This window comes from Xiphophorus hellerii, chromosome 5 (genome assembly GCF_003331165.1).
Source record: "Xiphophorus hellerii strain 12219 chromosome 5, Xiphophorus_hellerii-4.1, whole genome shotgun sequence".
NCBI lineage: Eukaryota > Metazoa > Chordata > Actinopteri > Cyprinodontiformes > Poeciliidae > Xiphophorus > Xiphophorus hellerii.
In genome coordinates, this window is record NC_045676.1 from 27384929 (window position 1) to 27410645 (window position 25717).

The 25717-nt window shown below is 38.7% G+C and overlaps 1 protein-coding gene across 2 annotated transcripts; it reads right to left on the minus strand.

Annotated features, from left to right (window-relative positions):
- Positions 1-8315: 8315 nt before the first annotated feature.
- Positions 8316-25191, minus strand: pla2g6 (phospholipase A2, group VI (cytosolic, calcium-independent)). 2 transcript variants are annotated; one of them, XM_032563440.1, is made up of 19 exons: positions 25089-25191; positions 24223-24443; positions 22605-22814; positions 20597-20777; positions 18618-18805; positions 18177-18273; positions 17092-17274; positions 16720-16828; positions 15489-15620; positions 14314-14398; positions 13189-13352; positions 12954-13104; positions 11968-12104; positions 11701-11778; positions 10820-10974; positions 10671-10722; positions 10262-10377; positions 10057-10130; positions 8316-8862 (listed from the first exon to the last, which is right to left on the minus strand). In XM_032563440.1, the coding sequence occupies exons 2-19, from the start codon at positions 24435-24437 to the stop codon at positions 8724-8726; spliced, it is 2466 nt and encodes an 821-aa protein (XP_032419331.1). In that variant the 5' UTR covers positions 24438-24443; positions 25089-25191; the 3' UTR covers positions 8316-8723. The 2 variants fall into 2 exon arrangements, with proteins under 2 accessions (XP_032419331.1, XP_032419332.1); XM_032563441.1 differs by lacking the exon at positions 11701-11778 and having other exon boundaries at positions 25089-25190.
- Between the last annotated feature and the right edge of the window lie 526 nt (positions 25192-25717).

A 25717-nucleotide genomic window follows, 5' to 3' on the forward strand; every position in this document is an offset into this window, starting at 1 on the left:
TTAACAGGCTAAAGACGCTCTTGAATTCGGAAAGAGCCAGATTCAACGAGGAACGCCAAAGAGCAAACAACTTGGCTAAAGAACTGCATGACGCGAAACTCAAACTAAAAAAATGCGAGTTTAGTGAAAACGACGTTGGCGTGTGCCGTGAAGCAAAACAAGGATCCAATGCCAGTGAGGACATCGTGTTTTCTGAGCTCCTCATGGAAAATAAAGCCCTCCAATATCAGCTACAATCTTCTCAAGAAAAAGAGGCACTTTTACAGCGAGAAATGCAGGAAAGTACGGCCTTATATCAGGAAGTCCTTGCTAAGCTAGAAACTGACATTTTTAATCTGTCAGAACAGGTGGCAACTTTACAGGAAGAGCTGGACGTAGAAAGAACAGCTAACTCTCGAACAAATACAAACAAGAGGTTTTTTAAGATGATAAAAGATGGAAACACAGGACAGAGTACAGAACTGAAGACATGTCTCCAGAGCAAGCTGGACCAAGTCAAAGAGGAAAACCGGGAAATGACAAAGAAATTTGAAATGGATGTTTTAACTCATAAGAAACGGATATGTTCACTGGAGAGGGAGCTGCAAGACGACAGAGAATCTCATGCACAGATAGTGAAAATCAACCAAATGCTTTACTCAGAGCTGCAAGCTGAGAATGCAACTCTTTGTCAAAAAATGGCTGCAGTGCACGACGAGTCCCTAGAGACACAGAGATTCATCCAGGAAGAGCTGGACCAAGCCAAAGAGGCAAACCGGGAAATGACAAAGAAATTTGAAATGGATGTTTTAACTCATAAGAAACGGATATGTTCACTGGAGAGGGAGCTGCAAGACGACAGAGAATCTCATGCACAGATAGTGAAAATCAACCAAATGCTTTACTCAGAGTTGCAAGCTGAGAATGCAACTCTTTGTCAAAAAATGGCTGCAGTGCAAGACGATTCCCTAGAGGCACAGAGATGCATCCAGAAAGAGCTGGACCAAGCCAAAGACGCAAGTCTAGAAATGGTCCAGAAGTTTGAAGTTGAAATTTTAGCCCTTAGAAAAGAAATAGAAACAATGGAGCAGGAGCACAGGGATGAAAGATACCGTCATGCAGAGGTCGAGATACGTAACGGAAAGAGGGCCAAATTCCTCCACGCGGAGAAGAACATGCTACAGAAGGAGCTGGATGAAGTTAAACGCGACCTCTTTTTAAATGAAGTCAAGTACAGGAAAGAGCTGGATGCGTCAACAGCTGAAATTGAACGCCAACTTTCACGCAATTATAAGCTCTCTGAGGAGCTAAAACGGAAGGATCAGGAGGTAATTGCCGAAGCACAAGCTCCCCTCCCGGTAAAGAAACCTTTACTGAAAAAGCTTCGACATGCTCTGGGTTTGAAGAAACCGGAAAAATGGAAGAGAAAGCAGCCTGCTGAAGAAAATGAGTAACGCTTGTTTATGCTAGGGGCCAAGATCATGAAGCTTCTCACCATAATGGATGGATGTATGGATGGATGAAGATTTGCAATCCACTTGCAAGGACCACCTCATAAAGATTGAAGTTTAAAGATTTATTGAAGAAGGGATGAAAGGATGGGGGAATGAGGGGATCAAGGGAGGTGAAGAAGTGAAGACTTAGTGTGGGGGTAACATGTTGACTTTCACAAGCACAGACCACACCGCAAAGATATAAGTTTAAAGATTTATTAAAGAAGGCATGATGCACAGTGGCGCAGTTGGTAGCACTGTTGCCTTGCAGGAAGAAGGTCCTGGGTTCAATTCCAGGCCTTTTTTCTGCATGGAGTTTGCATGTTCTCCCTGTGCAGGCGTGGGTTCTCTCCGGGTGCTCCGGCTTCCTCCCACAGTCCAAAAACATGAAATGTGTTCAGGTTAATTGGTCTCTCTAAATTCTCCTTAGGTCTGCGTTTGTGTGTATATGATTGTTTGTCTCTGTGATGGACTGGCGACCTGTCCAGGGTGTACCCTGCCTCTCACCAGTTGACCACTGGAGATGGGCACCAGCACAGATCTCAATGGGATAAGGGTGTAAGAAAATGGATGGATGGGACAAAGGGATGAAATTAGATAAATACATAATATGTATTTATCTTATAATTAGAGGTGTGGTCTGGACGTGGCCCTGCTTCCGAACTTAAGTTAACATATTAACTTACTTTCGCTAACATGGACCGCGCCACGAAGATATAAGTTTGCATGTTCTCTCTGTGCACGCATGGGTTCTCTCCGGGTACTCCGGCTTCCTCCCACTGTCCAAAAGCATGACTGTTAGGTTAATACGTCTTTCTAAATTTTCACTAGGTGTGAGTGTATGGTTGTGTGTCCTGTCTGTTTCTGTGTTGCCCTGCGACAGACTGGCGACCTGTCCAGGATGAACCCCGCCTCTCGCCCGAAACGTTCGCTGGAGATAGACACCAGCACCTCCCAACCCCACTAGGGACCAGGGTGTACAGAAAATAGATGGGTAGATAATAATAATAATAATAATTATTATTATTATTATTATTATTATTATTATATTATTATTATAATACTTTGATATGATTTAAAATTTTCTGAGAATAATAATAATTATTATTATTATTATAATTATTATTATTATTAATAATAATAACAATAATAATAATAATAATGTGATTTATTTGTTGTTTATAAAATATTTGGAAATTAAAATAAAATATCTGACACAACGTATTTCCCTTTGAATTTTGTGGAAAAAGAATATTTCATCACAGGTACATTTCAATAAATTTAATTTGTTTCAGTATTTAAAAGCTATAAGGGGAAACTGCCATATAGACTCACTAAACATAAATAGATATATTTCAAGAATTTATCTATGACACTTTAGAGGATTAAGTCTACAGCTAATGGAAACTCAAAGTACATGTTCTCATAAAACTGAGAACATGTACAATAAATTTATTTATTTATTTGGACATCAACTACATCTGTCATAGTTTTTGTGTCATGTCACTCCTAAAACAGAGATGGCATAAGCGTCTTATCTAAGCACATAAGCAGAAATAATTGAAATATACCACTGACGATGAGAAATCTATATTGGATGTTTCCCTTTGTAAATTCTTTTATTAAAAAAATTAAAATGTACCTTTTCGTAATAATCTGTTGACCCAGCGCTCATGTGAATCTAAGTTTTATGTATTTAATGCTTTTTAATCAGGCTTTTATGAGAAGTGCTTTATTGTGTCATGGGAGGTAAATGATGCCTGGTTTTCAACTTATTTGCAATTAATGATCTCAAAGTGAGCCACATGTGGAGCCTGGAAATATTTTAGTGAGTAAACATTTTTATCCATTTAATTTTTCCTGATAGTCGGACGATTTTACATGTTTTTGGAGAGATTTTTGGTTATGCATGGTTGAACAATTGATAGCACAGTTGCCTTTCAGCAAGAAGGTCCTGAGAAAATAATCAAGGTGACACTCAAGGTACATATTAAATCACTGAATAACATTTTAATATGATATAAATATGATATTTTACATAATACAGCCTCTTTAAAGGAACTCAGTGTTTCTGCTCTTCTGCTGTTTTCTGGACGTTTGTTCCAGATATGTGGTGCATAGATGCTGAAAGCTGCTTCTCCTCCTTTGGTTCTGGTTCTGGGGATGCAGAGCAGAGCCAGAACCCGAAGACCTGAGGGGTCTGGAAGGTTGATGCAACAACAGCAGATCTTTAATGTATTGTGGTGCTAAGCCGTTCAGTGATTTATAAACTAACAACAGTATTTTAAAGTTTATTCTTTAAAATATTTAAAATAATCCAAGGTCGGAATAGGAACAAAGGAGGCAAAATGGCTTAAAATTGCCCTCACTACGGCTAAGCGAGTTATATTAAGACACTGGAAAGGTCAAAATATCCCTACCTATACAGAATGGTATGCAGCACTTTTAGAAACCGCCTCTTACGAACGACTCATACACAAAATAAACGGTCAGATGGAGGAGTATCAGAGTACGTGGGAACCATTCTTAAAACCAGAGAGATAAGGCTCAAACACTATTGGTCCAGAATAAAAGATGCAGTGTGTTTGAACTTTTTGTTTACTTTATTTTAATTTTATTTTAGTATATTTTCTTTTGCTTTAGCTCCTTTTGTTGGCTGGGGTGGGGGGAGTATGGGTGGGGTGGGGGGGTCAGGGGAGAAAATGTTAAAACTCAGATCCTTCTCTGTATAACTACTTAATGTTGTATACTTTACAGTACCGATATTGTCAACATCGGTTTCACTGTATGTTTACTTGTTGAAGGATTTAATAAACATTGAAAATTGGAAAAAAAAAAATATATTTTTAAATAATCCGAGCTACAGGGAGCCAGTGTAGGGACTTTAAAACTGGTGTTATTTGCTCTATCTTCCTGGTTTTAGTGAGAACCCGAGCAGCAGCATTCTGGATCAGCTGCAGCTGTTTGATTGATTTGTTGGACAGACCTGTGAAAACGCTGCTGCAATAATCAATACGACTGAAGATGAACGCATGGATGAGTTTCTCTAGATCTGGCTGAGACATTAGTCCTTTAATCCCGGAAATGTTCTTCAGGTGATAGAAGGCCGACTTTGTAACTGTCTTTATGTGGCTCTGGAGGTTCAGGTCAGAGTCCATCACTACTCCCAGGTTTCAGGCCTGATCGCTGGTTTTCAGTTGTAATAACTGAAGCTGTGCATTGACTCTAGATCTATAACTCTAGATCGTTCCTCTTTAGGTCCAAAAATAATAACTTCAGTTTTTTTTCTGTTCAGCTGGAGAAAGTTTTGGCACATCCACACATTTATCTGTTCTAAGCATTTATTCAGTGATTGGATGGTTCAGAGTCACCTGGTGACATCGTAATGTAGAGCTGTGTCATCCGTGTAGTAATGGTAGCTGATCTTATTTCATGTTATAAGCTGAGCCGGTGGGAGCATGGCTCAGAATGCATCAACTTTGGGTTTTAAAGCATATTAGGACTCTGGGACACATATTTGTAAGAATTCAACTATTTACAGCAAGATTTTAATTTGAAGACATTCTACCAATGTTACTTTGAAAGGCCAACAAAAATCAGGTCTTATTGCCAAGTTTAAATCTAGTAATTAATTTTTCAACATGCAAACTCCACAAGAACAGAGAAATTTGTTCTCTCTAATATATCATCATATTCCTGCTGCTTGTTGATGCCTGGCCCTGACCCGTTTATTACTTGTTCTGACAGCTATTATCTAAGGGCTTAAAGGGGCAGTATTACATAGTTTCAAGGCACATGGTGCCATTTTATAGCTCTATCAAGTAACTCTGTCACCTTTAGTTATAAAAATGCTTTAAATATTAAATGTCTTAAAATAAATTTGACTTCTTAATTTAAGGCCTTGAAATTGGGCCTGTATCTCTTTAAGAAACTCCTGCATAGATGGCTTTTGGTATTTTTTGCCAATTTTATATTTGTTTTATTATTTTTACTAAACTTAATTTATCTTCTACTTTTATCTGCCTTTGATGTTGTTTGTTGTGAAGCACTTTGGTCAGCTGAGACTGTTGTAAATGTGATAACTGTGAAACTCTGAAATAATTTTGAAAGTCAGACCCAGTGCAATGAAGAAAACACTTACTGGACGCAAGCTGCCTCTTTGAGGAAGTGAAACCAGAGACTCTCTTTCGCTCCAACAACAAAAAACCTGAAATGACTAAGGCTTTTCAAGGCAAGCTAAAGAAGATAAAAACAAATTTCAATATGCGGATGATACATGCTTTCATTGCATAACAGACCACTAATCCGGAAATATTTTTATCTGATTTTGAAAATAAAAACTAATGCAACAATAACTGGTTGCAGAAGTTAATTTTGCGTAGTTTTTAAGTTTGCCGTTTTCTTAGTGTCATAAAGGAATATGACTTTTTTTTTTTTTTTTTTTAGGTAAAGTTATTGAAAATAAGAGTTTCAAATCTTAAGAAAATGTTCATAAACGTGTATTGTTTTAGGAGGGAAAGTGTGAAGTAATTTTAAATATTAGATTTAAAAAGGAATTCATATATTTTTTTAGCATATTTCATTATTTAAAAGTATCTTTGCAACATTAACAACCCTGAACTATGGGATTTCAATCATATCTGGATGTAATTAGATATCTGGAGCTCTTTTAAAGTGCCTTCTTTTTTTATTTTGACTATGTTGGAATGACATGATTTTAGATACATAATTTACATTCATATTCAATAAATTACAATATATATCCTGATGAGCCTCATTTGTCATTAAAAGTAAATTTTTAAAAATGTACTTGAGGAAGGTATTAAAGTCTTAATAAAACCCACACTTCTGTTTTTAAAGATGGTTTATTTTTTTTTTATTGGTCTGGTGTAATCCTAAATGTTGTTTAATTGACTTTTAGCAAAAAAATAATCATCATAACTAATAGAAATAAAGATGTTAAAACATAAGTCTTCGTCTAATTAATTTATTTCATATGTGGTCGCGCTGACCATGTTTTAATGCGTTTTTATGAGTTGTTTGTTTTCTCTGTGTGTGAGGGCGTGTGTGTGTGTGTGTGTGTGTTTTGTTTTTTTTTAAATATTTTTTATTGAACATTTCTGAACACATACAGTGGAGAGGTATCAATACATTCAACTTCATATACAATGTTGGGCAACCGTGTCCATATTTAGCTGGATACAACAGTGGCATTCTCCTTGCGTCTGTAGTCGCTCCATTTTTCTCATTTAACAACAAACTTGTCCTCCTGCAATCTTAAGTCTATATGTGATTTTCTCCATTACGAAAATCTCTTCCACAATGTTCAGCCACTGCTCCACTGCAGGAGGGTCTTGTCTATACCATAATTTTGTGATGGTTTTCCTTGATGCTGAAAGTAATATTTTTAACAGATATTCATCCTTTTGAATTACATCGTGTGTGAGGCATCCCAGGTAGAGTGTTTTACATGATCTGGGTATTCCATATCCCAATATGTTTTTCAAGATAAGGCTAACATTATACCAGTATGTAGTTAGCTTTTGACAAGACCAGAATATATGTGTATGGCCTACATCAGTCTGGCCACAGAGTCTCCAGCATGGTTGTGAACTGGATACCATCCCGGACCTGATCTTTGGTGTTATAAAAAATCTAATCATGTTTTTCCAATTAAATTCCCTCCACACACGGGAGCAGGTGGCCGTGCACTGCATTTTACAAATTTTAAACCATCCCTCCTCGCTTATGTGCTCCTTCAATTCGTCCTCCCATTTTTCTTTAATGTACATAGTAGATGTCTTCCTGCCTGCCATCAGTCCCTGGTATATTGCTGAAATAACCCGCAATTTATTCCCCTCGTAGGCCTTATGAAATATCTCTATTATTTTACTTGCGTTGGTTTTTATCTCTTTCTCATAATAATCTTTTATTTGCAGGTATCTATACTGGTCTTGATCCTCCAGCTCATATTTTCCCTTTAAGCTATTAAAGCTCAGCAGATTGCCCTTTTCAGTCAATTTACATATTGCTGTGGCACCTTTATTTGCCCATTGTTTGAAGCCTGTATCATAAATACCTGGTTTAAACCTCGGATCCCAAGCAAACCAGCTCAAACTCCTTGTTTCTTTCTCTAAATTGTATTTATCAATTACTGTGTTCCATATTTCAATCGGTGTGTGTTTTTTTAAGAGCTGACAATCTGATGGGATCAAAAATTGCAATAAACTGTAACAACAAAAAAGTAGTAATAAAATTTATTACCATATAAGTAAACACCTCAATATGTGATAGAAAAAAAAAACAAACAAAATCATTATTTGCCTTCGTTATGTTTAGCAGTAGCTGCAGGTCCCGTGATCTGTTACATTTAAGTCTCTGCGAAAGTTTCCAGTTCACATTGTGGAGACAGAAAACATTTGGAAATAGGCAGTAAGGAGCATAGGAGTGCATCTAAATAATGCGACAATATTAATAACTTATAAATGAATACAAAGGATGATATGTGAAAAGAAAACATTACGGACGTGTAAGGCAGATCAGCTGCTCTAATGAAAATAACCTTCAGCATTTTCAGGTGGATACTTCAGACAACGCCGACACAGAAACAAAACGTCTAACTCCAGTGGTTTTGTAGATGCCTTGCGTGAATATGAAAGGGTAAATGAAAACGTCGCTTGAGCCGTTTGTCGTCAACAAAGTGAAGAGAGGGAAGCAGCAGCAGACGTTGACAGTTTCTGTGTCCAATTCTGTTTTTAGCACTTCCTCTATGGCAAGTGGTAAAAACACGTACCTCTATGGCAAGTGGTAAAAACACGTACCTCTATAGTGTAAGTATTTTTACACTTATGGTATGTACTCCTCTTACCAAACCTACCAGTATGGTAAGTTTTTATACTGGAGAGGTTTTTATGTAAACTGAATGTACGTTTATATAAAAACTGTGAACCTGGTAAAGAAAGCAGAAAACACGGTCAGTGCTAAGGTCAGTGCTAAGGTCAGTGCTACACGTCTCTCCCCTTCATAAATTCATGCCAAGTTACTTTCAGGCAGATTTCAGTCAGGTTTAAACCTTCCTGTGGTTCACACTTATTTTAGTCGAAAGTTTCAGTGCTTTGTCCTCAAACAGGCCCTTCAGGAAGCACCAAAAATAATTTGTTCTCTTAGAATAGTGGTTGTTCTTGTAGATTGTTAAATATTCATAGGTTTATATCTGTGGTCCCTCTCTGTCGTCTCTTTCTCCTGTCAGCCTCACAGCAGCGTTTTCGCCAGAGATTGAAGCACTTCCCGTTTCTCAAACAGATACATCTGCGTTTCCCACAGCATGTTCACCAGAACCTCGTCGCTCACTTCGTCCAGCATCACCTCCTGAGACAGCTGGGGACTCAGTCTGCACAACGAGACATGCATACAAATTAATTAATTACTGCAGTACTTGGCAAACCTGTTTGAATGCATTATACCTTTAAGTATCAGGAGCAATAAAATTTTTATATACAAAAACTTTTAACTTCGTCTGATTTTAGGGAAAATGCCCATTAAAAAAAACACAAAAAATGTTCCTTCCTGTCATATGCTCAATTAATTCTGGTCACTTTTACAAATCCACACTCATACTGATACTTGTTTGCACCAGCAATATTTATGACGTTTTTTTCAAGTTAGTCATCTCCAAAGTCTCTAAGGCCTTTTTTGGACATTTCCTCATCAGACTCATGCCGTCTACAATGCACCACTACAGACTACTAGCTCAAATTCTGTATCCTGTTTCCTAATTTAACAAGTATTTGACAATCATCTTTTAATCTAGTAAAATTTAGTTGAGTACATGAGATGAAAAAAATGATTAATGAGTCTTAGCAAAGACACAAAGCCATCAGCAGCCCATATCTGATGGCTTAGTGCTTTAACATCAAAGAGTTAAGCCGCTAAGGTTTCGGGCGCCGCATGCTTCCAGAACATGCTGCTGATTGTGGAACCAGAGGAATGTGCCACTCCAAGGATTCACCTGAGCGATGCGTAAAACTGGTGGGACCCCCAAAGGGCGGATGCTCTATGTCATCGTCTTTATGCAGGCTCAATAAATCCCTTCAAGTGCTTTAAATCCAGACAGTTGTTCACCATTTCCAACATGATTTATTATCTGCTGAACAAAATATTTCATTGTTTCATTGAATTACGCCAAATTCGCTAGCGACTAGTTCATAGTCGCTGCAGGTTACCAGCAGCTGCCTCCCCAGAGGATCAGGACTGTATTATTGATGGGATGTTTTCAACTCCTCACAACCATTCAGTTGATCGTGGAGCAAGAAAATACAGGACATTTCCCATTTATCTTCTTCATTAGACACGAGTCAAATATTTGGTCATTTGTTGGATTCTGTAGAAGCTCACTGCATCCTCAGAAGGTTAAATTAGTCATTTGATTCAGCTGTTGTACGCATGAAAACTTGCAAAAATGTCCGACCGGGGTTTTGAGAAAGAGATGTGAATTAGCTGATATGTTGGCAAAAAATAGGGAAGTGTATGAAAACTGAAAAATCAGGATATAGCAAAGAAAGTGGCATGTTGGCGATCAGCTGACCTGTGGTAGATGGTGTCGATCATTTCACACCAGGCTCTGGCCCGGTCCACGGCGCAGCCATCAGAGTCCGTACACTGCGCATCCAGACAGGTTTTGAATTTAAGACAAAACAGACGATGCAGAATGTTTTGATTATGAATCAGGTGCAAAAAAATAAGATGAGAAATGTCTACAGCTAGGCATAAGATTAGAGTGGTGCACTCACACAGTCCACCAACATTTTGCCCAGCTCCTTGGCACCTACGAACGTCTTGGCCAGCTCCAGAGGGTTGGAGGGTCGGAAAACGTCCACGGAGGTCACCACTTCCTGTGGAGGTTTGCCTGGAAAGACACAACATCACTAGTGACTTCACCCAGAAACCGCAAAACCCCTGACTGTGAAAATAGAACTGAAAGCAAGTTGTATTTCATAGAAATTTATTTGCAGCACATGACGGGACAATTAAATCCCACACTAGCTGCACACAAAGACAGATAACTGCCTTTGTGTGCTGTTTTAAATGCTGTTTGCATATAAAACAGCTTTGCAGATATGCATGATGGATGCAAATGACTTAAAACTTTCATAAGCTGATCTTTCAGTCACATCATTTGTAGTTTTCTGTTAGACCCACCTGTTCCAAGAGAAACAACTATGCCCAGCTTCTTGATGTTCGCTTCACGACCCTGAGAAAGACAACAAATAAAACTGATCTGTAGAACAGCTCAGTGCAGCTGTACACATAGGGATGAGTCAACATCACAAAGCATGCAAATCTGCTACCTCAGCTTTTAATGACTTGTTGAACTGATGGATTTCTGTCATGGCGTCTAGCGTCGGGTTATTGGCCAACAGCCCTCCGTCCAGGAAGCGGCCCATTGGTCGGAAGTAGGTGGGTGCGGCGCCGCTGGAGCGAGCGGCTCTCCATACGAGTTGTTCTGACGTAAAGACACAGATTATGTTAAGGTGAAGAAGTTTGACGCTTTTAGGTTTAAAGCAGAAGGTTTGCTCTGGGAAAATAGATGAGCTCAGAAAGGGCTAAAGTAAGATTCATTTAGGTTTCTGCTATGATTTTGGGGTTTTACCGTAATATTTTGCTTCCATGCTATTTCACAATACATTTTTTTCATGTGTTTTTAATTCACGTCCTAATTAATAGACTGAATTTATCCCAATCTGATGAAGAACGTGAGTGCTCCTTTCAATGGGTTTTTGGTCTTTGAGTTACCTCTCCAGAATAAATTTAGGAACTGTTGGGAACTCTGACCTACTATAAAAATAAGGCAAAACAAAACTATTAAATCTCTTTTATGACTATGCTAATTCTTCATTAGATTTATCTCAAAATACTTAGGGGTGGTATTAAACATTTTCCAGGCACATATCACCATTTTATAGAACAGCTTGAACAACTTGATAACAGCAGTTTTATTAAGCCACTTCATTTCAAGCAGCTTCAGCTCTCTGCATGTTTAAGAATAGAAACTTCTTTACACACAGATTGTCATGTTACTTTAATTTACAGATGAAAAACAAAAAAAAAAGAAGAGATGCCTAATCTGTCTGATATTAAGACCTAAATGAGCAACATTTCAAGATATTTTAGACTTTTCGTTGTGAACAATTTCATGACTCAACTTTCTCCTACATACATGTCTACACACCTTCGTCTGTCACCTTCCTACGCTTTCTGGGCGGCTCATCTGTGTATCCTACTATCAACACATCCTCATCCTCCCACCCTGCAACAACAACATGGCTGACACTCAAACAGCACAACTGCATTTCTTCATTCATTTAGAAAAATGACATGGGGAAAAAAACCAACTAATTCTGCAGGAGAACTTCTCACTTTGTCACCATCTAGTGGTGCTAAAGGTGCACATATATAAAATGAGAGCGATAAGCTACTTTTAAAGTCCGGTGGGTACCTTGTGGGATGGTGAGAGGCTGGAAGGTGGCGGTGGTGGTGTAGGAGGGCTCTCTGCGGACAGACGGAGGGTCATAGTTCCTGAAGATATGGAGCTCACCTGGATGTCTGTCGGCCAGAACGCTGGTCACCATGACCCTGGACGGACAGACAGAAAACGAGAAATGGAGAAAGGACGGCTAAGATGCTGGTACAGGAGGAGATTTATTCAATTATGAGAACAGATTTATTCAATTATGAGATGACCAGTATTGCTTATAATGATTGATTTTACCTTTGTACTTTTAGTGTATGACTAAGTAAGCAAGTAAAATTATGCTGAGATAATTTGTTGTTCATTTTTCAAATACAGTATGAACAAATTGGCTGATATTCCTTTGGATTTTTTTTTTAATTTAATGACCCTTAATGCCAACTGTAGTTAGCATCACAGAGTCCTGTGAGGCATTCAGCCTTATTAAAGAGAGCAAACATGCTGGTGGGTAGCCTGGTGTCGTAGTTTGGATCAACCTGTCTGCTTATGCAAATTATGGAAACGTATAACAGAAACCCATCAAAGACAATTTAAGTTTTAAGATCTGATGGTGACAAATCTGTCACATGTTAAGTCACAATCATCTCCATGGATACCACTATTGACGGAAGAAAAAAGACAAACTGAAATTTCCCATAATGCATGCAAACTGACACGAAAGTTTGTGGGATTATCATCAGGTAATTTTTTTTAAACAAAATATTCATCCGAATTAATAAGTAAAGCAAAATCTCATTTGTGTTAATTCAGAAAAAGTGATATCATTAACCTTTTGTGGGACACTAATGTTTTATTTAACATGGAGGAAGTACCAACACATTTATGCATGTTTGTAATTGCTGTTCTGGTGAATTAAAGCATTGTATCACTTGCTGCTTTACAAATATTCTTTTTTTTTTATCATTTCTAGTACTTGTTTTGAAATGTTCTTAATGCCACAATATGATTTAAACCTTGGGAATTTGATGTCTGTCATCTTTGTGTTCTCTCCAAACTCTTTCTTCAGGAAGTCCTCCAGCGGTGCGGATTCATAAGGCCTGGACCCTCTGAACACCTGCTCCTTCATTCTGAAGTACAGGCAGCGCAGGTACTCCATGGACTTACCTTCACACAGAGGACACAACATTTTAGTTCTGGTGGCACACACACACACACACACACACCAAGGTAAGAAAACCAAAAACACACCGTGGATTATTGCTAACGCGAGGATGCCTCCGGTGCTTGTCCCAGCAACCCAGTCGAAGAGCTCCCTGGTCGGCCGACCCGCCTCCTTCTCCAGGGCGATCAGCATCTGGATCAGAACCAGGCCTTTGATACCGCCACCGTCCAGACAAAGCAGTCTGTCTATCCTGCAGTTAAATTTGGATTAAACACTGTTAACCATTAAAGAAAATTACAAATAAATTAGATGAGTGTATAAATGACATTATTTCTTTATCATAAATTTTTGATGAGAAAATCTCATCAACATCAATATTTCCACTAAATAAAGAGACAAAAATAAATAGCATGTTTGATGGAGGAAGATCCTTTCAGACTCTGAGCTCAAAGCGAGATGCCAGAGGAGCACCAAACTTTGTTTTAAAATATTAGACAATTCATTTAATTTCACATAGTTATCACGGTAGAAGCCATTTGTTTGTTACTTAATGAAATATATTTGTCCTATTTGATGTTTGTTGTGACGTATACTGCAACGAACGAGGTAATTAGTCCAACGTTTGTCGTTTATTGAACGTTCAGAAACTACAGCGGCTGTGATGCGCCATGGCAAAGGTAAAATAACCTGAACAGGCGATCAACTCTAAGCCACTCCTACCTTTTTACTCTCTCTCTGTCGTTTTAGCACACCCGTTGCCGTGGCAACCGCCTGCCTCAAGCCGAGCAGAGACTACTTTAAAAACATAACATTCAGTTTGTTATGTCGTTATGTTTTTAAAAACATAACGGCGGCGTTCAGTTTGTCTCCTACTTCCGAGATCGACTGAAAACGGTCGATCGCGATCAACGTATTGAGCACCCCTGTTGTAGAACAACACGAATTGCAACAAAATAACAGAATAAGGGATGCACAGATTGCAATTTTCTGACCAAACACTGATATTGAAAAAGTCTGAACTGCTGATTCTGACTTTTGGTGATTTTATTTTATTTTTTTAAGTTGCTCACAACAGAACAAAGGGCTCAGTGGTCGATATTCAGACCTTTGCGGATACAGATCTGATCGGTTTCTCGTGCAAGTATCGGCTGATCATCCAAAATTAAAGAAATTAAATACATTTCCACTCAACAAATATTTCACACACTTACTTCTTTTTCTCCATTACTTGTCCATCAATTTCAGATTTGCCAATTGCTCCCATTGCAGCCCCGACGTACAGGATGTCCTGAAACCCTGTAAAACAGTGATAAAAGCCGATAACTACATGCTGTCAAAATGATAAAAAAGCGAAGAGGAGACTGGGATTTCTAAAAGCTATGAAGCCGTTCGAAAAGAAGCCTCAAGTATCACTTTAAAATAGCAAATTATTAATCTTGATGTACTTGTACTAAAAATAAATTAGTTTATATAATTTCAGAGCACTGAAAAATTGCAAGCAATGCCTTAGTGTAAACACAGTCATATTTGATGAAATGCAATAATAAGAGGCCCATTTGTCAGATTAAAAGTACCGTTTGAAAATAACCTCTAAGCAGGGGGTAAATATGAGTTTTATTTAGCCCAAATTTATTTTTTTAGTAATATTTCTTATTGTTCTGTTGTAATATTCTAATGTTAAAAAACATGTTTTCATTAGCAGTGAGTGGAAAATCATCATAACTAACATAAATAAAGGCTTTCAGAGATCCAGCTGTTGATCTATACAATCCACGTGTCAAACTCAAGGCCTGAGGGCCAAATCCGGCCCGCCATAGCATTTTATGTGGCCCTCTCTGATCTAACGGGCCACATAAATACAACCTTCAAGATAACAACTGTATGCTGAAATACTGTTTTATCAACCTAATCAAAGGAGGTTTTATCTGTATACTGCCAAATTACATCAAGGTGAAAAGATGTTCAACATAATTTAATTTTAACAAGTACTCATCGAATAAAGAGTTAGACACTTATTTATATTTTTTCAATATTTTCTGCCACAACTGGCCCTTTGTGAAGATTTATGACCTCAATGTGAAATGAAAATAAGTATCAGAGTTTCCCCCAGGGCATTATAAGCCTGGTGGGCCACCAGGCTTTATTTGCCCCCCCTTCCCACCAGGCTAAGCCTCATTTATTTATTTAAAATTATTATTTTTTTATAAACACCAGTCACAGTGATGGCAAAGAAAGCTTAAGCAAGGTTTAGACCCGGTGGACTCCGCCAGGCTTGGCCAGATCTCTGGAGGGAAACCCTGCACACCCCTGATCAAAATGTGTCTCATTTAGTGCTAAAGCTCCTGAAACAAACGGGTCTTCTCAGGCTCCTGGGTGCTGGCGTTACCTATGGCTCGAGGCTTGGTCTTGTTTGAGACTGGAGGAGGAGGAAGAGGAGGAGGGCTGCTGGGGGAGCGAGGAAGGCAGCGCTGCACTCCTACACTACACAGCATGTCCAGCAGGATCTTTCTATTAGGACCTTTCAGGTTAGTACAAAACACAAGCCAACATGGCGGGCACGCGAGCATGCCACGAACACAGGACAGACAGAGAGAGAGAGAGAGAGATGGAGAGATACGTAACAGACAGAGAGGGAGGAGAGTAAGCAGAGAGATTTGTAAACGGTTAGCAATCGTCATGCATCTTCAAAAACAAATCAATAAATGACAGGAAACTCAATTAAGCATCATTTCCCACTCAGAACAAACTCAGATTTTACTGGAAGCTACTTTATAAAAGTCAACAACAGATCCATTTTGAAAAAAAAAAAGTACTATTACTATTAATAATAAAATAATAATGTTTGGATCATCTAAGAGACATAAACTTTTGGCAAGCATTTCTATTTTTGGTATAATATCTGTTGGTAACAGTTTAAATGTCCTTAATGTCTTTTCAACATTTTGCATGTTTATATAGAGGTTGCTCTACAATTGTTCTATTTTTGAAATATAAGCACATTTATTTCCACACATTATCTATCCACAGAAATGGTTCTTCAAACTATTTTGTTTACACTGAGAAATGAAGGAACTCAAAGTAAAATAGTGATTTCTGTACATTTTTAGAGGATTATCAGATCAATTTATTTTGAGTGTTTTTATATTAAAAAAATTAACAATAGTCCAATTAACTGAAATTTCTGACTAGACCAAGGCGTCATGGATAAAAATAATTTGAGGAGCAACTTAAAAGCTCTAATTTTTAAGTAGCTCATCAGATCACAAACTCTTTAAAGTAATATTCTGAATGTCACAGAAAAGAACACAAAACTGAGGGTTAGTTTTACTTTAAGCTGTGAAAAAAAATCCTTTTTTTATGCCTCTAAAGATTCATTAATAAATACAAAAATTACACTTTAAAATACAGAATTTTAACTTAGTCTTTCCTGAATATTTCCACTTGTAAGCATGCACATTTCTGTTATTTACACTGCAACACATGCTTCTAAGTGAGATCCAATGACTTGTATCAACATCTTAGTTTAGAAAAAACAACTTACTTTACTGTTAATTTTATTTTACACTTTAACAAACCAGGCTAGCAGCAGTCGCGGTTTAACCGTCGATCTCGCCCACCTTTGCTGGTGCGAGCTGCGATCAGCCCGGGTGTTTCTCCCAGGTTGTTGTGGATCTCAACATCGGCGCCAAACACGATCAAACCTTTAATCAGCTCCATGTGGTCCATCTAGTGAGAATAGGCACAAAAAAAATACGCATTATTGTTGTTTGGAAATAAACTACATTTCTGATGCAATAAATGACATCAAAACATCAAATATGAAGTATTTTAATAATAAATCACTGTGGAAATCGTTTTGCCATCATAGATTGTTATTCACTTAAGAGTTAAACTTTTTATTTCAATATAATCTGTAAATGTCCATGAGACGGTGTTGCTTTAACCCCATAAAAAGACGAACAAATGTATCCGTCTGTTAAAACAGGAACCTTCATAGCGAGGTGCAGGGCCGTGTTTCCGTCCTGGCCCTTCAGGTTGGCGTTGGCCCCGTGGGTCAGCAGCACCATGGCGGCCTCAAAGTGGCCCTTCTTGGTCAGAACGTGGAGGGCGCTCTCGCCGGTCTTGCTGAGGTAGTTTATCTCGCAGCCGCGGTCCAGCAGCATGCGGCACATCTGGCAGAGAGGAAGCACAACGGACGCCTTCCTTTTTCATTTTAAGTTTAAAGGTTAAAGTTTCATTTAAAGTTTAATGGGGAAGCTGATTCATTTAATGCTTTAAATGAAACAACAACGTAGCTTCCTGCCGTCAACTCAAATCATCTAACAGGCCTGTCACAATGACACATTTCGCTGGACGATAAATTGGCCCTGTAATTATTGCGATAAACGATAATATTGTTGTTTTGAGGTAATTTCCAAGTAATGTATTAGTAATGCCATAATAATGCACGTCCGCCCTCTCAAAGACTAATGAATAGAAATGCAGAAGTCCACTATAAATATCTGTAACGGTCCTGATGTTTTAGAAAATTCTACATTGGGTATTTTGACAATGTGCCTGATCCTGACTGCACAATTGAGCAAATTAAAGTTGTGTTGTTTTTACATGTTTGACCAAGAGGCATGTAAAAACGTTAAATATGAAATGTTTAGTTAGCAAATAAATTTGTAATTTAGTACATTTATGTCTGTGTGTTTTTTAAAAAAAAGCAACGTTTCAAGTAGATCCAGCTCTCTGTACCTCTGTATCGGTACCGGCCGATACTAAACCTCAGATATCGGTATTGGAAATGGAAAAAAGTGGATCGGTGCGTCACAACTAGTAAAGATTAATTTCATAAAGAATATTTAACATGGAATCTAGAAGGTATTTTAAATATCCAAAATAAAACATGACAACCAAAACAGATAAATGGAAATGAACACAGACAACTGAACCACACTGAGTCTCTGTAAACAAAGTTGCCCTTTCAAAATATCTTACTCATCAGAATGTAAATCATGGAGCTCATTGTAATTGATCATGCGATTGATTAATAATATGTAACATTAACAGTTAGAGCAGAAGTCTCTACCTCGGCGGTTTTGGCCCAGTGCAGGGGCGTCCCTCCGTACACGGAGTCTTGGGCTTGCAGCTGGGACGGATCTGCCTTGAGAATCTCCTCCACGCAGCTGACAAACAAACACACAACATAGACAACCTCACATTTCCTAAATTGAATCATTTATAATTTCCGATGCTTATGGCACCTTCGCTGGCATTTAGCAGGTTTGTCAAAGTTTCACTTTAGCTGAAATGCTGTTTTATGCGTGTGTAAGGCCGTTTTATAATGATGTTTTATACACAATTACTACAAAGCACAAAACGAATCATAAACATCGATTTCCACTGATTTAATTAGTCTGCAGGTCAGAGGAACAACAAACAGAGCCACTTCCTTCCTGGAGACAATTCTTGTAGCACAACAAGGAAAAGAAAGGCAACTCCAGCTTGTTCCTTTTGTTTGTCCACTCACCCCTTCTCGCTGTATTTCATGGCAGTGTGGATGGGGTTTCCTGTGCTGCCCATGGTGTCGCACTTGGCCCCCCCCTCCAGCAGGGCTTTGACGGACTCCACCCGGCCCAGACGGCAGGCCACGTGGAGCGGCGTTTCTCCGTTGCTGTTGAGCTCGTTCACCCCTGAGCACAGCCGTGAGCACAGAGCCTGTGCAGGACAGCGTGGAAAGTTACGTTTTAATATTAATATTAATATTGCTTAATTATAGGTTGTGAAGTATTCTTTAATTATTATTTCTAGTGATATCAGAGCCACACCCAACCTGATTTCCAGTTTTCCTAAACCGTTGACCTGCTGATACAGATTTAAGCTAATTCTGATTCCTTTTCAAGAGCTAATTTATCGGAAGAAATAAGAACTGAATGCAAATATTTTTCTGAGTATCTCTGCCCCTGAGTTGTCATGAGTTATTTATTTTAGATGCTGAGGTCACATTGTGGGTGTAAGAGGGCAGTTGACGTTCAAAATCGCGTTTAGACTTTTATATTAGGAATGAGAGTAGTTAGCGCAACTAGCATGCTAACTCCACCATTTCCTAATTTCCTAAGGAAGGAAGCCGAAAATAAAGTATACTCTCAAGTAGACAAAGGTTAAAAGCTGAAAATGATGATGTCTTGGTCTCTCACAGTCTTAAATTGTAGAGATGTCTCAACTAGAGTTGCACCGATAAATCAGCAGGACAAATTTCTTTAATTTTCTTAATTTTGCGTGATTGAGGATACTTAAAGCTGCAGTAGCCTCATATATGAGCCACTCAGACCCTCCCCCTTTATCTCTGCTATGCTGTGCTCAGACTAGTTGATGACAGTTTTCCTGGAACGGTAGGTTGTTTCTCCGCCATTAGTACATCGAGCAGCGCGTACACAAGCATGATCAACAGCGCAAAGACCCTCCTCCTGGCTCTGACTGGTTGTTTTTGACTGGGAGCGGTGCATTTCTTCAGAGGAGACGGGAGGAGAAACTTGATTTTTTTTTCCCGCAGATTATTTTTTTGCTACAAAATTGTCACGACATTTTGACAGTTTTAACAAATATGTAAAAAAAAAACATATTTTTGTAAAAGTTACATACTGCAAAGAAATGTAACTTCTTCAGACCTCCGCAAAGGTCTGAAAATCAGTCACTGTCGCCTTTTGCTCTGCTGTGAGAGAAGACTGAGTGAAAGACCCGCCCACATGCAGGCAAGTTGTTAGCTAAAGTTGCTAACAACTTAGCAACTTTGTTGTTACATTTAGCTTCTTTTAAGTCAAAATAAATCAGAATCAGTCTGTTAGGTTTATTTAAAAATGAAAATCATAAAACTCCAATCTGCGCACCCCTCGTATCAACATTTAGTATAAAAAGCAGCTTCTTTTTAAACAGGATCTCTGGGCTTCCATTGTCTTCAGTTTTAAACACCTCAGTAATTATAGCTTCCATTGAATCTTCTTCAAATCTGTCGACTTCTCTGAGCATTTCTCCTCCTTCTAGCTACAGATCACCCCCTTCCAGACTCGCAGCCTGTGTGCACTTGTCCAAATACTTTGAAAAAATGTACAATTACTAGCAGCCCGTTTCAAAATACGTTTTCCAGTAAAACTAATGCGCCCTTTGACCTGCAGAACTCTTCCCACAACAAGTCAGGTGTGATGTTTGTGACAGGCTGCTGCAGGCTTTACCTTCGCATTTTCCCAAGTGTTAACACCTGTCACCGACAACTACGTATCCCGAGTGGGAAAGTAACACGACCCCATGCTGTCAAGAGATTCAGTGCATCGGTTTGACCTTGAATATCCAGGACTTTTTTTTTGTTTTATATTTGCTCCTTTAAAAACATATGAATAAGAAATTGGGCTGAAGCACATTTAGTAGCTGAACAAAACCAAAAGTCATCAATCATCAGTGCAACCCCCTTCGGGCTTTGAGCGCCCTTTGACCTGGGCGTTGTTCAGGTCTCACCTGGATGATGACGGGAGAATCCTGCTTGGAGGCGTAGTGCATGGGGGTTTCTCCGTTCTGGTCTCTGATGTCGGTGCGGGCCTGGCTCTCGTCCAGCAGCTCCTTCACGCACGCCAAGTCGCCCCGTTCGCACGCCCGGTGCAGAGGCGTCTGGCCCGACGCGTCCCGCGCGTTGATCTGGCTGAGAGCAGAAATTGTAGAAGGTTTGACATTTTAAAGTACAACATTGGAGAATGACTTGCCAAACAGCTATGCTGGCTGTTAAGAAAAGGCTCCCAGGAGGTTCCCATTACATCCACAGAGAAAAGACGGCCAGCTGGCTGAGCTTTTAGGTTTACGGCTGGTTTGTGTTTTAATGGCGTGCTGCACAGACTGAGCAGAGCTTTGAACATGCTGAGAATCTTTGTCAGTCTACTAGTTTGAATTTTGGGAAACTAAACAGAAAGTTTCCAAAAGTACAAACAGAATATTTAGATTTTCTTTTCATGATGCGTAAAACAGGGCTCTAGGAGTTAGTCGAAGAAAGTAACAGTGTAGTGAATGCATTAGAGGCTAATGGGCTTCAACCTTTAAAATAACTCTTAATTGATTTTGACATTTTCAAGGCGTTTTAAATCCTTAATGGCGTTGAACGCCTGTTAGCTGGAGTGGCCCATGCTGACTGTTTATTACTTCTGTTACCTTTGGAAAAAAGAAAGCTTACAAAGCCTTAATTTCTCTGCAGTTTAACCAAATCTGTTAGTTTTTGGAAGAGTAAATCTGTCAATTGTGGTGTCCCTCAAGGATCCATATTGGGAAAATGCTCAATGGCTAATTAAATTCTACAGATAAACGAAAGCAAATTGAAGATTTTCATCTGATCTGGCTAATACGTCTTCAAACATTGTATTCCCATTTTTTCCCACTATTTTTCTCCATTGGGCTCCAGCCTGGATTGCCGGTGTCGCTTTTTATTAACTTTTTGATAAGGATTACCTCCTTACATTTCAATACTGACGTCTAGTCACACTGAAAAAGGCATGAAGATAACGAGGCTTAATAACTTCAAAATCTGAAAATAATAAGCGAGACAGAATCGCTCCTGCGTTGGCGCCACTTTACAGAATCGATTTTAAAACATTTTGTGGAATGTTTTAAAGTTTTGTATATAGTTTGGCACCAAATTACATTTTAGAAACCATTTTCCTTTTTCCATTTCACAGGTTCATAGGTCACCCCGTGTTGTGGACCAAAAGCGCAACAATAACATTTAGTTACGTTGCCATTTTTGTTTGGTTCATATTTTTTATATTTATGATTCAATTAAAATGAAAAATGCTTTTAATTATTCAAAAGGGAAATTAAATGTACTTGTAACTCATCATCCAAGTATCCTCTAAGAGTCAATGTACATGATGATGAAGGCAAGAAGATTCTCCACTAGCAGTCAGTCCTCCAACTAATCTGAAGAGGCCTCTGTCTGAAGACAGCTGCGGTCTCAAACCCGTCATGACATCCTGGCAGCTCAGTTTGCAGTGATACATCCTGAATGACAGCATGAGTTGTTAGGAACCATTAGCTAATGCTAATGCTAACCCACCTAATTTGTTTTTCGTCACTAAATCTCTCTTTGGCTGTATTTGGCAATATAGAAATGTGAGATGATATTGATATCCAATGTTAATATTGCTCTTATGGATGATAACCGACATTTAATAATATTATATGTATTTCTCTACCTTTTCAACACCTTTGAAAAAACAAAAACTACCAGAAACAAATGGCAACAAGATGAAAACCAATACTGGTTGTTCGGTTTCATTTACCGGACCGATACCAATATGTAAAAAAAAATCACGATGTGTCGTATATCGTATAGTTTTTATCTGTTTTGAGCAGGTTTAGAGCACAACACTTTGGTCACCTCTGTTCTTTTGGATGCGATTCATAAATCATGTTCATTTGCTCTCTCAATATTACTGAAAGGTAAGACACCATGAACAAAGTATGTAGCAGCGTGGTTAGCTACCTCTGAACGTAGTTATGTTTGAGGCACTCTCTCATGCCCGTCTCCACGGCGATGTGAGCAGAGCTCCAGTCAGGGTGGCTGCGAAGGCAGTCCACGATGGTCTGCGCCGTGTCCGCCTTCAGGGGCAGAATCTCGTAGAAAGGTCGCAGCTTGAGGGCGTACTGGGGGAACCAGTTCATGGCATCCTCCTCTGACCCCACCTGAAACAGCCTGCGGACGGCGCAGTGGTGAGCCAGAACATTTCCAAGAAGTGAAAGGAGAAACTGAACTTTGCCCTGTAGAAATGTGGTAAACCTAACCAGTTTGATTTCTATGAATGAGAATAACACCTTATCTCTGTTAAACGCAGCTTTTGAATATTTTCACCTCTTATTTTTATTTATTTTATTGGGACTTTATGCAATAACCCAACATAACACTCTGTAAACAGGAAGAAAAATAATACATGACTTGACATAATTAGCAAATAAAAATATGACTGTCTGTTTTATTTAGGGGTATTTGAGAAAAAGGGGCAGAAAAACAGGCTTGTAATAGTGTTGGCAGGTGTTTGCTAGATTGTTTTGTTTTAGTTTAGTTTTGATTAGTTATTGTAGTAGTTTTAGTTAATTCTGAGGTGCAGAATTCAAAAAGGTCAAAGTATTGCATTATGATTATGTATACATCAATTTGGTAATAAGAACATACGAAAAAATTGATTCGATAATTGTTGAGCAACCAACACTACTGGTGTTTTATCCCAACTTTTGCCGCCGCCATTTTGTGGTCCAGCTAAGTGCCACCAGAAGTACGGAGTGCCATAATTTGCCAACAGCTGACGTAAACTGCTTGTGTGACAGGAAAAAATAAATTAATTTAAAATGAGTTTGAAAGGCTAATAAATAGATTCATAAACACAAAACTGAAGGATATCATATCTATAATTTCCGTATGTTTTAGTTAGTTTTACAAACACACAATATAGTTCTAGTTAGTTAGTTTTTCCCCATTAGGCACCATTTTTATTTAATTTGGTTAACAAAAAGGTTGCCTCAATTTCAGTTTTCATTATGTTGTTAGTTTTATTTAACTACAATAACACTGCTGTAAAATGTTTAACATATTTTGTTGCGAAACAAAATGTTTGAATACAATGCATCACTTTCAGAATTACCACCACTTTGTGTCGGTCCATCACGTAAAAGTAATCGCATTTGTGTTTGTAACTGAGATTTGTGTTTGAAAATGTCTAAGGCATGGGAGTATTTTAGCAAAGCACTTTATGGATGTCTGTATATAATTGCGTATTCACAATATTTGGCGTTTTAACACTCAGACAGTTCACGTTTTAGGAGTGGCTTTAGAAAATTCAGAAAAACAAACAATAAATTCCACGAGTAACTCTAGGAAAAATACACAGAATATCCCTTAACTTGTTCTACGGGTTTTGAAGCAGCTGAGGTCATCTTAAAATATCCAAGGCCTGTTTTTCAGGTTTTAATCTATATGAGAGAGAACTATAGACGTGCTTAACAATGGTGGTCAAAGGTAACCGAAAATAAATAAAAAAAAACAAACAAACCGCCACTGTGGAGGAAAATGAGGACAATAACGTTCTACAGTGGTGATCTATACTGACCTCAGGGCCACAGTGGGCGTTTCGGGGGACAGGAGCACGCAGTCCCATGACTGGCACTGTGTGTTTTTGTACAGGACCATGCGTCCTTCCTCCTTCAGCCGAACTTTGCCCCCTCCTCCATAATCAGACAGCTGGACTTCTTTGACCCGGTAAGGGTTTATGAAGAGGGTTGACACGGAGGAGACGGTGTCCAGCAGCCGGCCCAGGAACTGCATCGCTACCTTAAAACGAGGAACACGATTAATCAGAGTAAATCTGTGATCTCTGATCTACAGCGTGTGTTAAACTAGCATCCCTCCGTTTACTAGAGCAGCAGCTCTGTTTTCTCCAGGAACACCTGTGGGATTATCGTCAGCATGAATGATTTATTTAGTCCCCTGGGCAGTGATGTCACAATTTAAGTGGAGCAACAAGTTGTTGTTTTTTTCAGCAGATACTTTCATTATGTTGCTACTGTTCAGTAACACCCTTTCTAAGAAAAGAAGAGCTCCACATGTACAGACACAATTGATTTCCAATGTTGTGTTTGGTGGTTTAACCAGCAGGGCTGACTTTAGCTGTTAACAGCGCCACCTCGGTCTGTGACCTTCATTTTTCTATGAAGACTAAATACAAATACAGCTGCTCATCGTCTGGATGTTGAACAAACAACTCCACCAATGACGTTCACCTATTTTCTGAATCTATTATCGAACAGGGAGCGCATACCAGCGCTACACTCTGCAGAATCACGTATAGAAACCACATTCAGCCCTCCATGTTTCTGGTTTAAAGTTCCTTAATAATCGCAGTGTAAGGGTGATTCGGACATTTAGTTGTCAGTTGCTGCTAATCGCATTAAACTGGCATAAAACCGGCGAGCTTACCTGCTAGCTGCTCTCCGTGCGGCGGACAGCCTGACTTTTGACAGCTACATCAGCAGCCGACGCCGCAACCGAACCTGCTCTGAACACCTTGATTGGCGCGAGCTTGTCCAATCAGAGCGCAGGATTTAGACGCGCTGGATGAGGAGGGCGGGGCCTGATTGAAGGAGACGCTCCGGTTCGTTTCACAGGAGAATGTGTTAACAGTGGTCATAATGGAAGAAGGTCTAACTGCCCCAATGCCCCGTTTTAGTCTGAAGATAAAAATCCTACGAGATTTAACTTGTTTACAGTCATATATACAGTAACTGTTAAATGTAAAATTCTAAAGTAATATTTTGTTAGTATTACTTAACTTGGAAATATATATTCAGTAATACTCTATTAAAACTGTTTCCTACAACATCCTTTTTCCTAAGTCTAGAAATTAAATGATTTTCATTATATTTTTTATTAACTATTTACAACGATAATAAGTTCAAATTCTAATAAAAAACAATTATTTTAGTGTATTTTAATCTAAATTAAGTTACATTTTATCATATTATCTAAGCATATCAGTGTTAAACTATGTAATCATATTTAAACTAGCCATAATTGTAATATTCCGAATAAATAATGTTTGATTTTGT

Coding starts and splice junctions, on each gene's coding strand:
- pla2g6 (XM_032563440.1), bottom strand. CDS start 24,437: ATGCAGTTCCTGGGCCGGCTGCTGGACACCGTCTCCTCCGTGTCAACC. Junction 22,815..24,222: donor ACGCCCACTGTGGCCCTGAG/GTCAGTATAGAT, acceptor CGCCGTCCGCAG/GCTGTTTCAGGTGGGGTCAG. Junction 8,863..10,056: donor ATCGACACCATCTACCACAG/GTCAGCTGATCG, acceptor CTCGTTGTGCAG/ACTGAGTCCCCAGCTGTCTC.